At 43.3% G+C, this 15,934-nt stretch overlaps 2 protein-coding genes across 2 annotated transcripts; both read left to right on the forward strand.

Moving 5' to 3' along the window:
- Nucleotides 1-584: 584 nt before the first annotated feature.
- Nucleotides 585-6,675, forward strand: slc25a11 (solute carrier family 25 member 11). The gene is made up of 9 exons (XM_085452193.1): nt 585-836; nt 2,863-3,015; nt 3,107-3,224; nt 3,357-3,445; nt 3,537-3,627; nt 5,153-5,243; nt 5,328-5,427; nt 5,505-5,556; nt 6,291-6,675. Exons 1-9 carry the CDS (start codon nt 772-774, stop codon nt 6,444-6,446), a joined length of 915 nt encoding a protein of 304 aa, XP_085308319.1. The 5' UTR covers nt 585-771; the 3' UTR covers nt 6,447-6,675.
- Nucleotides 6,676-13,058: 6,383 nt separating this feature from the next.
- LOC146712732 (nuclear factor 7, brain-like) lies at nt 13,059-14,887 on the forward strand. The gene has a single exon (XM_085452178.1). The coding sequence runs from the start codon at nt 13,070-13,072 to the stop codon at nt 14,234-14,236; it is 1,167 nt and encodes a 388-aa protein (XP_085308304.1). The 5' UTR covers nt 13,059-13,069; the 3' UTR covers nt 14,237-14,887.
- Nucleotides 14,888-15,934: the final 1,047 nt, after the last annotated feature.

Here is a 15,934-nt window from a genome sequence, read left to right on the forward strand (position 1 = left end):
ACTGCAACTGACAAATAAAGGCTATCATCTCATCTCATTACAATGGTACAACATTATAAGCAATAAATTATTTAACAAATAATTGTGGCTTTTAGTTTCCTTATTTTAAAGAAACTAAACATTTATATAACGTCCTACCAGTTATACACTTTTAAATTTATGTTTTCTACATATTTATAGATATACTTAATTTAAATAACTAGCGTTGTAGCATCTGCGGCATTCAAGTTCTCTCGGAAATGAAAGACATAAGAATGCCATGCACGAATTTTTAGTTGAGTAGGGCCTCTTTATCAAAAGGCTCGTCATCGTTTCAAGTATCAGTCTGTATAAACATGTTTTTGGTCAAATGATGAGGAATTCATAATCAACTTCACGTGTGTAATTTATTGCATGCCAAATGCCAAAATGTTTAAAATAACATTTTTCTTTTTAATATAACATCAGTAAGTCAAAGACTACAGCCTTCTAAATATCTGATATACGCTGTACGTCATTAACTTCGTTGTATTAGTTGATTAGTAGAGTTCGGATGGAGGAGTTTAAAAGGAGACCATGAACGGAGCACGTTGATCGTTCCTCGCCTCCTGATTGGTCCGTTGCTCTTCGTGTCTCGGGACGCGTCCGCTTTATAGAGTCACCTTGCTGCTCTTGCTGCCGCCGCTGCGACGGGGAGAAAGCAGGCGGAAAGCTCGGCTCAAAGGCACACAGGCAGGCGGGCGGCAGAAATCTGAACGCAGACTCTGCGGCCACTGACCGATCGGGGGAAACATGGCGGATGCGAAGCCCAAGACCTCCCCGAAGGCCATCAAGTTCCTGTTCGGGGGGCTGGCTGGGTAAGTGATGCGGCTAGCTGCCATGCTATCGCGCTAATGTCAGGGGTCAGAGGAGAGCTCTGGTCAGTTTAAACCCGCTCTGTGTGGTTTAAAGGACAGCACTGAGGCCGTTACTGCGGCGGAGCGACACGCTGATGGTTAGCTGTTAGCAGCTGATGCTGGCTGTCACAGGACGGGCTGCACCCCGAGAACTCCGAGGGGACGTTTTTCATCAGCACACCGGTGTCATGACGAAATCTGGGCACCTCTCTGCATGTGTTAGTTAGCCATGTTCGAGTAGAGCTTCCTGCCCCTTTTTTCTCACCAGAACACATTTAAACATGCAAACTCGTAGAAGTCCTGCAAATGTTCCGCTTGTATCCCCGGGAAATTATTTGTTAAAACCTCCCGCCTGGGCTTTACAACGAGGAGTGCTAGCAGGCTAACGCTGGATTGGCAGCGAAGCTTCCCTAAAGTAAACTCTGACAGCAGATAAGGGGAGGTGGCACCAGTCAGGGGGACCTGACGTCGGCTCCCCGGTCTGAGCTCGGCCCTGGCCGAGTTCCCGTTAGCATGCTAACTGTTAGCCGGGATGGATGACAGCTTTATGACCATGATGATGATGATGATGATGATGATGATGATGATGATGATGATGATGATGATGATGTAACCTGGTTTAGCCTCTAAACTCTGAAATCAGCTTCAGTTAAACTCTGATCCATGTTTATCACAAAACATTTACAAATGTAATCATGTATCATAAAAGTTCATTAAGCCAATTAATAATTTGATGAATGAATTAAAATTATAATCTCAATAATTATCTCACACTGCACCTCAGTGATTGGATGCCCCTCACTCAACAGGGTGCGTGACTGTCTCTGACATCATACTGATCCAAAAATAGAAAAAAATGATAAACTGAACAATTTGACCTTTTGGCTCACAGGGATTAGTGAACGTATGCTGACATGAAGGTTAACATGAGTGTATGAGAGGAAACATGGAGAACATTACTCACACACACACACTTTAAGACGATAGTGTGTGTGTGTGTGTGTGTGTGTGTGTGTCAGGTTACCTTAGCAGGTTAAACAGCCTCATAATAAACAGTTGAAGGTCACCAAATGTTGACAGTATGGCTGCTTCTTACAAACTCCGTGAGGTGGTGTCAACAGTTGACTTTATTTCAAACCTGCACACCTTTTTTCATAGATGGATATCTATCGATATATCTCTCAGAAACTATAAAAGTTACAAATAATGACATGACTAAATGTTAGAGCTGTAGGTTTGCAGATTAGGCCTTCATTTATATTTTAATCCATATTTGGTGTGAATCAGAGATAATTTAGAGGTATCTCTGCACCATCTCTAATTTTACAGTTTGTAATTCGTCAGGATCCCAGCACGCTCTTCTGTGAAGCTTCATTTGAGATAAATAAATGGACGTGTTCTGATTTAAAAGACAAGAATCGCTGCCCCAGGCAGGTTTTCATCATCGTGAGTTAATCTGTGCTCTCACCTGCTGCCGTCGGTGTTTTCTAAGGGAGGCTAAACTCTCACCTCCTGATAAACTCACAGTACCAGCTCTTCCAGTCCCTGATAACTTATCACTGCAGAGTTACCACATCGCTGCAGCTTCACTGCTAACAGAAGTGTAAATTCATTAGAGCAAACACCTCTGTTCTCCAACTGCGCTTAAACAACCTGCCATGTTTTAGTTTTTACTGTCTCCCTTAACTGTAAAACTCCTCCCTGATGTTCTTTTCAAATAAAAAGAACTTTTCAAGTGAACTTTGATTTATTTTGATCACATTGTTTGGATTTCAGTGGAAGTCGTTGGAACAGTCAGTCCAAAGGTCTCATTTTATAAGTTACGATTTAAATCTGTTCAAACATCTGAAATGTCAGATATATGATAACAAGTCTGCGCTCCCAGGTTTTGTTGTGTCTTTGACTGTGCCAAAAAGTTTTTGGTTTCATGTTTTCTCAGTAATGCTTCAGCTTTAATAAACGTACTTGTGCTGTTCCCTCTCTGCAGGATGGGCGCGACAGTCTTCGTGCAGCCGTTGGACCTGGTGAAGAACAGGATGCAGCTGAGTGGTCAGGGGACGAAGGCTCGAGAGTATAAAACCAGCTTCCACGCCTTGTTCTCCATCCTGAGAAACGAGGGCGTGGGGGGCATCTACACCGGGTACCAGCGCTTCGCCCCATCCTGATTTTTATCATTTTAACTCACGTTTCATCTCCCTGCTTCATTGTGGGTTTCTTTGTGTGTTTGTCAGTCTGTCAGCAGGTCTTTTGCGTCAGGCGACCTACACGACGACCCGTCTGGGAATCTACACCATCCTGTTCGAGAAAATGACCAGCAGTGACGGCCGGCCGCCGAACTTCTTCCTCAAGGTGAGCTGAAAGAGTGAAAGGCTTATGAGCTCTGAAATCATCTAAGCCTGTAGAAAGCTTTTAAGCAGTGGTAAAGGTGTAGATGCCACAGCACCCTCCATGCTGCTGAGTAACAGTGTGCTCCCCCTACAGGCTCTGATTGGTATGACAGCTGGAGCCATTGGAGCATTTGTGGGGACGCCAGCAGAGGTGGCGCTGATCAGGATGACGGCCGATGGACGGTGAGACTCTGTTTACCTTCGAGCAGCTTTCTCTGCTCGGCATGGACACAAAATGACTCGCAGGCGTTTTCCTCACCGTTTGTGTCTCCAGGTTACCTGCAGACCAGCGGAGAGGATACAAGAATGTTTTTAATGCCCTCGTTCGAATAACCAAAGAGGAAGGCGTCACTACGCTGTGGAGGGTGAGGCTACCATCATCATCATCATCATCATTTTCTTCACTTGGGCCTGAATGAGTAGCCATTAGTCCAGATGCAGTAATTTAATGTGGAAATTTTAATTGATAAAAAGGTTTGTGTCCTGAAGTGGTCCTTCACCCAGAGTAGATGCTGCCCGATTTAACATCACACAAACATTACATTAGCTCTTTTTTTTTTTTTTTTTTTTCTTATTTAACTATTTCGTTTTTCAAGCCGTTGTACTGTTATTAATATGTGTGAAAGCAGTTAATGGGAACTGTGAGCTACTGCTGCAGCTTTTATTGAAGGGGAAAAAAAACTCTGCGAATCCTGAGCAAAAACAAGAAAAATGACCTCAGTTTTGATTCTGATATTTTTGAATTTGGCTTTTTCTCTGCTTATCCTCATGTTTCCAAAACATTTATATTCCCAAAATTCTCAGTTTTTCTTCTAAAGAATTTCCAAACTGAAGAATGTCACATGTTCTAAATCTGGGTCTCTCTTTATCAAACACAAATGTCTAATCTAATCGTTGCGCGAGACTGTGGTGCAGTATTCGCTGCTTTTTAGAATAATTTTAGCTCCTCAGGTGACGATTGAATAAACGCTCATGGATTTAGTGGCTTTGTTTTGTTAGTTTTTACAGCCCTTGTTAAAAATGTGTCTACAATATTTTAAATAATTTTAAACTGAATTAAAACATTTAAATGATCTTTTTATTTTTATTAAAAATATTAATTGAATTTTTTTAATTTGCAAAGGATTTTACTGACCATCTGCAGTACTTCCATAGGGCAGCAGAGGGCAGTGTCGCAGTCTTTTTCAATGTATCAGAATCAGAACACTTTATTATTCCCAGACGACATTACGTGGTCACAGTTGCTCCAAGACGGGAAGGACAGGGAGCTTCTTCTTTTCTGATCTCTGCATCTTTTTTTCTGATTTTGCAACAGTTTTCCCACCAAAGATGGTGCAAACATAGGTCAGATAAACTGAGTCATTACAGTGCCTCAGTTTTTGTTCAGTTATAAACACTTGGTAGTAACATCTTAAACTTTTCACTTAAAAAAAAAAAAAAAAGATTCTGCTTGCAGGAATCTAAAAGCTTCATCCATGAAATTCTCACTACATGATTAACAAAATTTGACACTTGTCCTTTCATTCTCTGGAGTAATTTGTGTGTGACTGCTGTAATATCAATAACAAAAGTTAGATGATTTTTAAATCAAATTTCCTGATGAGTGTTAGTAATAAAATGAGGATTTAAGTGCTGAAACCTAAACTGGGACGGATCTCAGCTATTCTGCTGAATCAAAGACGATAAAAAGCTGAACTGTAAATCGGAGCTACAGCATGCTCTGAGGGTCGCTGACATCCCTCCACCTCTACCCTCGCTGGTTCATTTCCCACAGAAAAGACTCCAGACGTCGTCTGTGGAGCGTTCACGTCTGTTTGTTGGTTCAGCAGCTTTATCGAGTCTCTTTGGGTGTTTTTAATAACTGAGCTGATGACGACTCTGTTGTTGCAGGGTTGCATTCCCACCATGGCTCGAGCGGTGGTCGTGAACGCTGCTCAGCTGGCCTCGTACTCTCAGTCCAAACAGGCGCTGCTCGATTCAGGTGCCCAACACACGCACGCACTCACGCACGCACACAGTCTTTCAGTGACGCACACTCTTCATCAATATGTTTGTGTGTTCTCAGGTTATTTTAGAGACGATATTCTGTGTCACTTCTGTGCCAGTATGATCAGTGGTCTGGTTACCACGGCAGCCTCGATGCCCGTCGACATCGTAAAGACCAGGTGAGACTGAAGGCGTTTGATGAACTCTTCTTCTGTGGTCCAGCCGAGTCTGACCACCTTCTCCTTTTTCTTGGCAGGATCCAGAACATGAAGATGATCGACGGGAAGCCAGAGTATAAAAATGGTTTGGTGAGTCGCCAATTTTATTTGTTTTTACTTGTTTTTGTTATTACATTTTGGTCATTAAAATCTTTTTTTAGCATGAAAGTTAAATAATGCTCTGAAAGCAGATGAGCTGATGAATAAATGCAATATTGTTCCTGGTAATACTGTGATTTTGAAGTATTTGTACAGGTTACTTCTGTATCTTTGATGTTCTTTGTGTAACATTTAGATTTAGACAATTTTCTGACAATCTCCAATACACATTGACAGGCCTCTTTATTAGGTACACATCGCTAGTAACAAGTTTTATCTTCAGAACTCTTTAAATCTTAATAAATTTAACAAGGATTTTGCTTCATATTAACATCATATCATCACACAGCTGCTGCAGGTTTGTCAGTTGCTCCTTGATGAGGAAGATGCTCCATTGGAGTCAGGTCATTTGAGTACAGTGAACTTATTTTCTTATGTTAGAGATGAATGGAGCTTTTTGACATGTGTTATCCTGCAGATATCAGGAAATGTGGTCATGACAGGATGGGCACGGGCATCATGTCTAAATGCACTGAGTCACTGCCATGTGATTGGCTGATAAAACACAAGTCAAAGAAGTTTAACAGGTGTTCCTAATGAAGTGGCCAGTGAGAGGACTGATATACAAGTTATATTAAGTTATATTAATACTGTATTAATAGACTTGTTCCGGTAATAAGTGTTTATATTCTGGGCACCGACTGAATTATCTGTGTCATGATCAGGAGGTGCTGGTTCGAGTGGTGGGGAAGGAGGGCTTCTTCTCTCTGTGGAAAGGTTTCACCCCGTACTATGCCCGCCTCGGCCCGCACACCGTCCTCACCTTCATCTTCCTGGAGCAGATGAACCGCCTCTACAAGACCTACGTCCTCGACGTTTAGCCCACGCGCACACACAGTGTTTGAATTCTTTCTGTAAAGAGAAAAATGTAAATTAAATGTAGTTCAGACATCATTCACAGATGTTTTGAGTAATTAAGTCTTATTTGTAGAAACCCTACCCCACTGTCTCCCTGACAACACGCAGCATGATGATGGGATTGATGGGTAACCATGGTAACAACCATGGCTGAGCAGAGACTCGTGGTTGAATAAAGACTTTTTGACCTTGCTTTGTTGTCATTTCCATCACTTCCTACTTGGACTCCTGTTATTAATTACATCAATACGTCGGCTAAACTTTATTGTAGTCGATACTGATGTTGATGCCTCTCAATGGCTCAATATAACATCTGGCACAGGACAGCTGTTATGAAAGTAAGGGAGAAAGTTGGTCCAAATCTCTGGCCCCAGGAAACCCAGCTTGGTCCTGATGGTTTTCCTCACCATTTTTCTGCCAGGGTGAGTTTAGCTGTTAATAATGTAGACTCTATTATTAAATTAAATGAAAGGAATAAATTACACTTTTATGAAACCACCTGCTATTTTTATGTAGTTTCCATGTTAGCAGGCTGCAAAGTGCTCTATAACTGTAATGGATCTAAAAGTGTTTAAATCTTCAGTTTTAGATCATCCTCAGTCTAAACTTAAAATCATAAAGGACAGCATTACATTTCTGATATTAACAGTAACTCTGGGCCTCTGGAGTGTACAGCTAATGCCATCTCTTTATAAATATGGATAACAAAAGCTAAGGAGTGCTGCGTCATTAAAAAATACAGACTATTAGAGTAACAGGTGTGTAGTGTTGCTAACTAGCTAGCAAAAAGCCTCAAACAAAGTGGGTATGCTAGCAGCTAATCTAGCAAATGAATTAACACGAGTGATTTTAGATGTTTTAAAACTATAACATGAGAAGCTGTGTGTCTTCTTCATAAGTGACGTGGTTGTATTTACCTTAAGTGAACAAGTCATCAGTTGTGGTAAACCTATCACCAGGTAGACTGGTCAGAATGCTCTGGTTACAATCCATTTCAGTTTGTCTTTTGTACAAGTGAATCCACCTGTGTTTGTCTGCCTGAATTACACTTACACTGCAGGGGAAACTGAACAATAACCAGAACAAAGTCTAAAATAAAAACTGCCAAATATCTGCACCACTGAGTCACGCTTTATTTTCTCAGCATCAGAAAAGGTTTCATTTCTGACCTGCAACAAACATATGCACTGTGCTGGCTATGGAAGCCCGTTTCCGCCACACAAAAAAAAGTATCCATAACTCGAACTGTCGAGTTATTTTCTCAAAATTTCGAGTTACTATTCAAAATTTTGAGAAAAATATCTCGAAATTTCAAGATATGGATACTTTTTTGTGTGTGGTGAAAACGGGCTTCCATAGCTGTACAGCTTGCAAATTTATAAGAGGAAGTTGAATGAATTTCTGGCCTTTATGTCACTCAAATGCAACAAACCAGGAAATATAACATGTTGATCTATGTTTTGCATCAGCCACTAGATGGCACTGTGTTGCTGCAGAGTAGTGTCAGAGTAGCGGTTTTCTACGCAATCCCTCGCCGTTGGACAGTGCAGACATTGAGGCTTACGGCGTTCCCACACCGCGCATGGATTGGGACTCTAGCAACCTGCCCGAGGCATGGCGGCGCTTCAAGCAGCTCGCCGAGCTGATGTTCGCTGGTCCTCTTCGGGGGAAGGAGGAGGCAGACAAATGCAGCTACCTTCTTCTATGGGTCAGTGAGAAGGGACGGGATGTCTACAACACGTGGATGCTCACCGCAGACGACTCCCGAAAGCTTCAAATGTACTACGATTACATCACACTGAAAGCTAACCCAATCTACGCCAGATATAGGTTCCATGAAAAGATGCAGGGTGAAAATGAGGCATTTGAACAGTTTATTACAGAACTGAAACTGCTTGACTGTGGGTACCCAAATACAGATGAAATGGTCAGAGATCGCCACACATTACATAAGAAGAGGAATAGTTTCCCAGGTTAAAATGCCCAAGAAGATCAGTTTTAAATCTCTCTCCTCATCGATGGCCGAGCCCGAGTTCTTGATGACAGACTTTGCCAAGATGGAGTTTCAAGGACAGCTGCACCTAGGCTTCCAGGCTATCCATGCCTTCCAGAAACATGGCCATCTTCACTCAAATACAACAAACCAGGAAATATAACATGTTGATCTATGTTTGCATCAGCCACTAGATGGTGTTGCCATCTAGTGGCTGGACCCCAGACCCCTCAACAAGGCCATACAAAGACCCCATTACCCTCTACCCACCTTGGAGGATGTCACCATAAAACTTCCTGGGGCCAAGTATTTTAGTGTTTTGGATGCCAGATCAGGCTACTGGGCCATTAAACTAAGCCACGAATCATCTCTGTTAACCACATTTAATACTGTGTTTGGCAGGTACCGCTTCACCAGGCTGCCATTCGGGATACTCTCAGCCCAGGAAGAGTTCCAGTGACGCGTGGATGAGCCCTACAAAGGCCTGAGGGGCGTGGCAGCCATTGTGGACGACGTGTTGGTCTTCGGAGGAGCCAAACAGGAGCATGATGACAACATGAGGACCATGCAGCAGGGAGAGAAGTGTAAAACTGAACCCTGACAAGTGCACCATCTGCGTCAAAGAGGTCAGTTACTTCGGTCACACATTGTCACACGAAGGACTAAAACCAGAGCCACAAAAAGTAAAAGCAGTCCAAGACATGGCGCCCCCGCAGAACAGGGGAGAACTGGAAACAGTGCTGGGGATGGTTAATTATTTAGCAAGATTTGCCCCACACCTGTCAGAGATAAACGTGCCGCTCCGCCAGCTGTTAAACCAGGACAGTGAGTTTGTATGGGACAAGAACCATGACAGATCCTTTCAACAAATGAAGGAGCTGATCACTAGAGAACCAGGCTCAGTTCTCTCCTTCTTCAACCCCAAGAACGCGCTACGACTCCAGGTCAATGCACCCAAAAGTGGCCTCGATGCTGTGATGCTGCAAGACAGCAAGCCAGTCGCCTACACATCCAAGTCACTTAACAGCACTGAGCAGAACTATGCCCAAATAGAAAAGGAACTGTATGCTGTTCTCTTTGGCTGCAAGCGGTTCCACGAGTAAATGTACGGTCAACATGTGACCATTGAATCGGACCAAAAGCCACTAGAGTACTCAAAAAGCCACTAGTATCAGCACCACCACGGCTACAGAGGATGATACTACAGCTGCAAAAGTATAACATCAGCATCATCCACAAGCCAGGGAAAGACATCCCGGTAGCCGACTCGCTCTCCCGGAAATCCATAGAGTTCTACGATAAATCACTATGTGACGGGATGGATGCGCAGATCCACTCAGTCCTCAGCAACATGCCTGTCACTGATCAGATAAGAAACAAAACAGGCCAGGACCCTCAGCTTAACACTCTGAGAAGGACCACATTGGGTGGATGGCCGGATAAAAGGTCTCAATGTCCGCCTGACATCCAGGAGTTTTGGAACCACAGGGATGAGATCTCACTGATATATGGGATCATGTTTAAAGGAGAGAAAATGATCCCAAAAAGGTTCAGAAAGGACATGATAGATCGGATTCACTCCAGCCATATGGGCATAGAAAAGAGTAAAAACAGAGCCAGAGACCTTCTGTTTTGGCCAAGCATGGGAAAGCAGATTGAGGAAGCAGTTGGAGCCTGCAGCACATGCCAGGAAAGACAAACTGCTAACCCCAAGGAACCCCTGCTGTCAAATGCAATACCAGAAAGACTGTGGCAGGTTATAGCAACTAATCTGTTTACTTGGAACTCGGAAGACTACATCATCATCGTAGATTACTATAGTAGGTTCTTCGAGTTGGAAAGACTGTACAGCTGCACTGCAGAAGCAGTGATCCGCAAACTAAAGTCAGCCATGGCCAGGCATGATATTCCAGAGTCAGTGATTAGTGATAACGGCCCGTGCTATGCTTCAAGTAATTTCCAACAGTTCTCAAAGTCATGGAGTTTCACCCACAACACTACTAGCCCCCATTACCCACAGAGCAACGGCCTAGCCAAAAAGACTTCCAGACAGCAAAAAAACTACTGGACAAGGCCAAAGCTGAACATAAGGATCCCTACTTGAGCCTATTAGAATACCGGAACACCCCCGTGGACAACTTAAAGTCGCCTGCATAACTACTCATGAGCCGGAGACTCCGCTCCATCCTCCCTGCCACACCAAAACAGCTGGAACCACAAGTAGTTTGCCAGCAAACAGTGCGTGTGAGGAGAGAAGTCTGCCAGCAGCGCCAGCAGACTTATTTCAACAGAGCAGCCCGAAATCTGCCTCGACTATATCCTGGCACACCGGTCCAGTTCCGTCAACAAGATGGTTCCTGGAAACCAGCTGTGGTCACGAGTTGTGCAGACGCGTCCAGAAGCTACAACATAACCACAGATACAGGACAAGTTTATCGCCGTAACCGCCGACACCTCGGCGAAGGCAGAAACAGCGTAGGAGGTGAGGAGTTCATTCAACCGACAGTCAACAGCAATGACAGCGCTGTGGTTTCTCAGCCCCCGCCTGTGGATCCCCTGATAAAGACAACACCCAGATACACAACTCGATATGGGCGCGTTACTAAACCAAGACAAAAAAAAAAAAAAAAAAAAAAGAAATAAAGAACATGTTAACTTAAAAAAAAAAAAAAAAAAAAAAAAAAAACTAAACCAAGACAGGTCTTGGACCTGTAATATTGTAAAGGCTGCAGGTGGAAAAAAAAAAGAAAGGCTGTTCACATGTTTGTTGTTCCAATGATGTCACTAAATGCATCTATTTATTATGTTAATGATGTAGCCAGTATTGAGCCGAATGCTATGACATTAATGGATGTTGCTCAGGATGTTTATTCCCGTAATTTCAGTTGCCAGACAAATTTTACAAGCCTGAGTTGCTTTGCTGTTTTGTTCTTTTTTTTTTTTTAAAGAAGGGAGGTGTAACTTGTTGACCTATGTTTGTATCAGCCACTAGATGGCACTGTGTTGCTGCAGAGTATGTATGTTACCGGCTAGCAAGAAGCACCGGAAAAAATGGAAAAAGAAAATAAAGTGGAATCGGAGCAGAGAGCACACAGGTTCTCTCTTCCCTAACCTTCCTTCACATAACACAACAACTCACTTTTCCGGCACTGGACTGGCAGCTTCTGAAATCTATCATTTGCCGAACCCCCCCCCCCCCCCCCCCCAAAAAAAAAACAACAACAATTTATCGGCACTGGGTTGCCGGTTATCGTCCTACCACCCCTCCAGGGCCAGGTTCTGTCCTCTAAGACTCCTTTTAATACATCTGAACTTTGCCTTCTGTTGCATTTGGTTCTGACAATACCCCAAATGCATTATCATTTTCTATGAGGTTCAGTTGTTCGGATTGGTGTTATTGTACTCGGCTCTCTGCCGGTTTTGGGGGTTATCATTATAGAAGGCAGTTCTCCTCTAATCATTCTTTCAAGTCAGCCAACCCTTCCAAAACTGCTCACCATTACCTTTGTTTGTTTCAGAAATCGGCACAGTAGTTATCGCTACCTTACCAAAAGTAAATTAAAGAGCCAGGTACCCCCTCTCTGTCTTCTACTCTAAGACAAGCTCACGTAAATTATTTATGAACAATCAAGCCATTACCACAAGTCTCAAATTTCCAGCATACGTCACTGTTTCAATTCAGAGTTAAGCCATGTTGCTACCTAATTGAGGGTTCCCTTCATTTATCTATAGAGGTCTTTAATTGTCCAGAATTGCCTTTGATCTCTTCTCCTGCCAATTCTGCCTAATTTTGTGTAGTCATCCACAATCCTAGACCATCTTATTGAGGCAAGGGGCTACTTATCTTCACCAGCCTGCCTACCACTTACATTACTGCAGAGGTCTTTGACCATCGTAACGCACAGTTCTTACAGCTTGTAGGGGATGCATTCATGGGGATCTGGCAAATCAAGGGAGCTGCCGCCAGTTCCCTTCGAGGCCTTCCCCAAACCGTAGCTCAGTTCTTGTTTAAGCCACTCGCCTTTGTCTACTAAAAACATGCTGCCAACCTAAAATGAGGATATGGGCCCAGCTAGTGAAAGTCTAAAATAAAAGCTGCTAAACAGCTGCACAACTGAGTAACATTGTATTTTCTCAGCTTCAGAAAAGGTTTCATTCTGTGACCTGTGCAGCTAAAATGGAGCAAAATCTATTTTGTAGCTTGTTAGCTTGTGACAGGATTACAGTTTAGCTCTGGAATGAAACACACCTGAGTTACAGGTGAAGCAACATTTTTCTCCTCCCCTCATGGTTATCAAATGCAGCAAACCAGGAAACAGGCTGTTGTTCTTTCTCATCTAAGAGAGATGCACAGGCTATCAGACTGAGTTCAGTCCAAACTTGCAGCTTCCTCTGAGTAAATCCAGCCACAGGAGAAAGAAAGTGGAAAACTCCAACACTGCTGCTTCAAGCTGCTGACGCTCCACACACTGAATGTGAGTTTGAGCAAAAACACGACTCAAAGGAAGTTTCAGTGAAGGTGGTAGAGGAGGGAGGGGAGCCAGGACTGACTGTACTTCCTGTCTGCTGTTTTCAGCTTCACTCACAGACTCAATGGCTTCCAGATCAGAGGAGGATCTCTGCTTTCTGCACCCCCAGGAGATACTCAGACTCTACTGTCTGGACCATCAGCAGCCAGTGTGTGTCGTCTGCTGTACCTCAGAAAGACACGCCACACACAGATTTGGACTCATTGATGATGTTGCACGACAACACAAGAAGATAATTCAGGAAAATTTGGAGCCCTTAAAGAAGAAGTTAAAGGTTTGTGAAGAAGTTAAAGTGAAGTTTGATCAAACAGCAGAACACATTAAGGTCCAGGCCCGACACACAGAGAGGCAGATTAAGGAGCAGTTTAAGAAGCTTCACCAGTTTCTAGCAGAGGAAGAGGAGGCCAGGCTGGCTGCACTGAGGGAGGAAGAGGAGCAGAAGAGTGGGATGATGGAGGAGAAGATGGAGGCTCTGAGCAGAGAGATAGCAGCTCTTTCAGACACAGTCAGAGCCACAGAGGAGGAGCTGAGAGCTGAAGACGTCTCATTCCTGCACAACTACAAGGCTGCAGTGGAAAGAGTCCAGCGCTGCCCCCTGCTGGATGATCCACAGCTGCCCTCAGGAGCTCTGATAGACCAGGCCAAACACCTGGGCAACCTGACCTTCAACATCTGGAAGAAGATGAAGGACATGGTCTCCTACACTCCTCTCATTCTGGACCCAAACACTGCAAATCCATATCTCATCCTGTCTGAAGATCTGACCAGTGTGAGAGGAGGAGAGAGGCAGCAGCTTCCTGATAATCCAGAGAGGTTTGATTATTCCTGCTCTGTCCTGGGCTCTGAGGGCTTTAACTCAGGGACTCACAGCTGGGATGTTGAGGTTGGAGACAGTACACGGTGGGTACTGGGTGTATTTGCAGAGTCTATGGAGAGAAAGGGAAGCATACTGTCTGGATTGTGGGGAATATTGTTCTATCAAGATAAATACTCAGCACACTCGCCATCAGCTCCATCAACTGTTCTCTCAGTAGAGAAGAAGCTCCAGAGGATCAGAGTGAATCTGGACTGGAACAGAGGAAAGCTGTCGTTCTCTGATCCTGATACTAACACACACATACACACCTTCACACACACTTTCACTCACAGGATGTTTCCGTATATTAGCACTGATGGTAAAGTGAAGGTGTGTCCGTTGAAGGTGTCAGTGTCAGTGCAGCAGATGAGTTGAGGATGATGATGTTTCTAATGTTGTTTCCTGTCAGTGAGTTGAAGCTGTTAAACTGCAGCTGTCCTCCTGCTGCCTCGTTGTTCCAAAGCTCTTTGTTTCTCTTTTAGTTCTCACTGTTTCTTTCTTTCTGATTTAGTTTGCTGGGATATGGACTGACATGTGTTGAATGGGAGGAGCAGTTTGTTGTTGTCTTCTTGTCTGTTTATGACAACAATATATTGTTGAAACAATGATTCATGTTTAACTCCATATATGAAATGTTTCTGATCTTTGAATTCTGTTCTTTTGTCTGTTTCATTTACTTTATTTAAATCCAATAAAAAATGATAATTCCATTGTGGAAGTAAAGAATCAGGTAATGTGAAAGAAAAATGTAATCATATTCAGGTATAACAATTATTTAATAAACCCATTTGTAAGAGACAATTAAAGGTTAATTTTATTGGTACTGGTAAAATGATTAGAGGAGAAATATATATGTTTGATGTTAAGAATAAAATTCTAGTTGATTTTAAAATACTGTTTGTTAAATGTATAGAATATAGAAGTGCAACATTCTAATGCGCTTTTTAGTATTTTGGGTTTCCGGCACACTGTTATTGCGTAGTTGGGGAGTCGGATAAGCTGGAAGCAACACAGTTTTTTGACCGAGTCTTGCCATGTAAACTAAAAGTGTCAATAAACATATTGTTTGCAAGAAGGATGCTTGGACTAGCTCGCGTTTCAATGCATGTTGCCGGACTGACTCCTAACGGCGGTACAGAAGAGTGAAATAGAGACGGAGTGCCGCCACTACATAAGTCAAAAAACTAGCTTCACCGATATGTGGAGGATCGGCTGCACAGCGATGGAAGGGCGCAGCTAAGCGGAATGTAAGATAAGAAGCGCTGCTTAAGGATGCTGGCACAGAACCGGACATTTCTTTGGATTATTCTTTAGAAGAAGGTAACAAACTCTCTTATTACTTCGTGCCATAAGAGGAAAACGACGTCTTTTAGAGGCTTGTTAAGTTTGGTGGAAAACGAAAGTGAAACTTCACTGCGTGCCGTCGTCAACCCCGCACTCCTTTTTCTCTCTCTGCCCGTGGGACTGCATGTTGTAAAACAGGATTTGATGCAGTCAATGCGGAGTTTTTGGCATGTTATGAAGCTGGTTTACACTATGTCTATTAAAGTTTCTAAGCAGAAGACAAATAGTGCATGCAACTTGAGCCAATAAACCCCTGCAACTTATAAGATGGCAGATGAAAGAGAGGTGGGAAGAACATGCAAGTTAACAGAGATGGCTTGGAAGAAGCTGTTAACCCAGATGACAGCGCATCACAGGTTGGAGCTAGAAAGGATGCAGTTCATAGCTCGCATGGGTCTCAAGTCAGCCGAGCATCTACAACATCCAGAGTTTCCTCCACTCGTGCTAAACAGGAGGCAGAACACGCAGCCTTGCTGGAACGAGCTGCAGCATTGAAGAAAAGGCAAGAACTTGAGTTGGAGTTGGCCAGGATTAGGCAACATCTTGAGCTGGAAACAGCAAGAGTCAAAGCGGAAAAGGAGGAGTTAGAGTTGGAGACTGCATTAGCGGAAAGTCAAGCAAAATTAAAGGTGCTCAAAGAATATGAAAGATCTGAAGATGGTCTGAGCAGTTATGTGTCAATACAAAGATCGCAAGGTCGAGAAGTTAAAAAGGAAAGAGTTGGCATAA

Source organism: Copadichromis virginalis, linkage group LG3 (genome assembly GCF_057382275.1).
Source record: "Copadichromis virginalis isolate Kocher_CV1m ecotype Utaka linkage group LG3, C_Virginalis_male_GT1.1, whole genome shotgun sequence".
NCBI lineage: Eukaryota > Metazoa > Chordata > Actinopteri > Cichliformes > Cichlidae > Copadichromis > Copadichromis virginalis.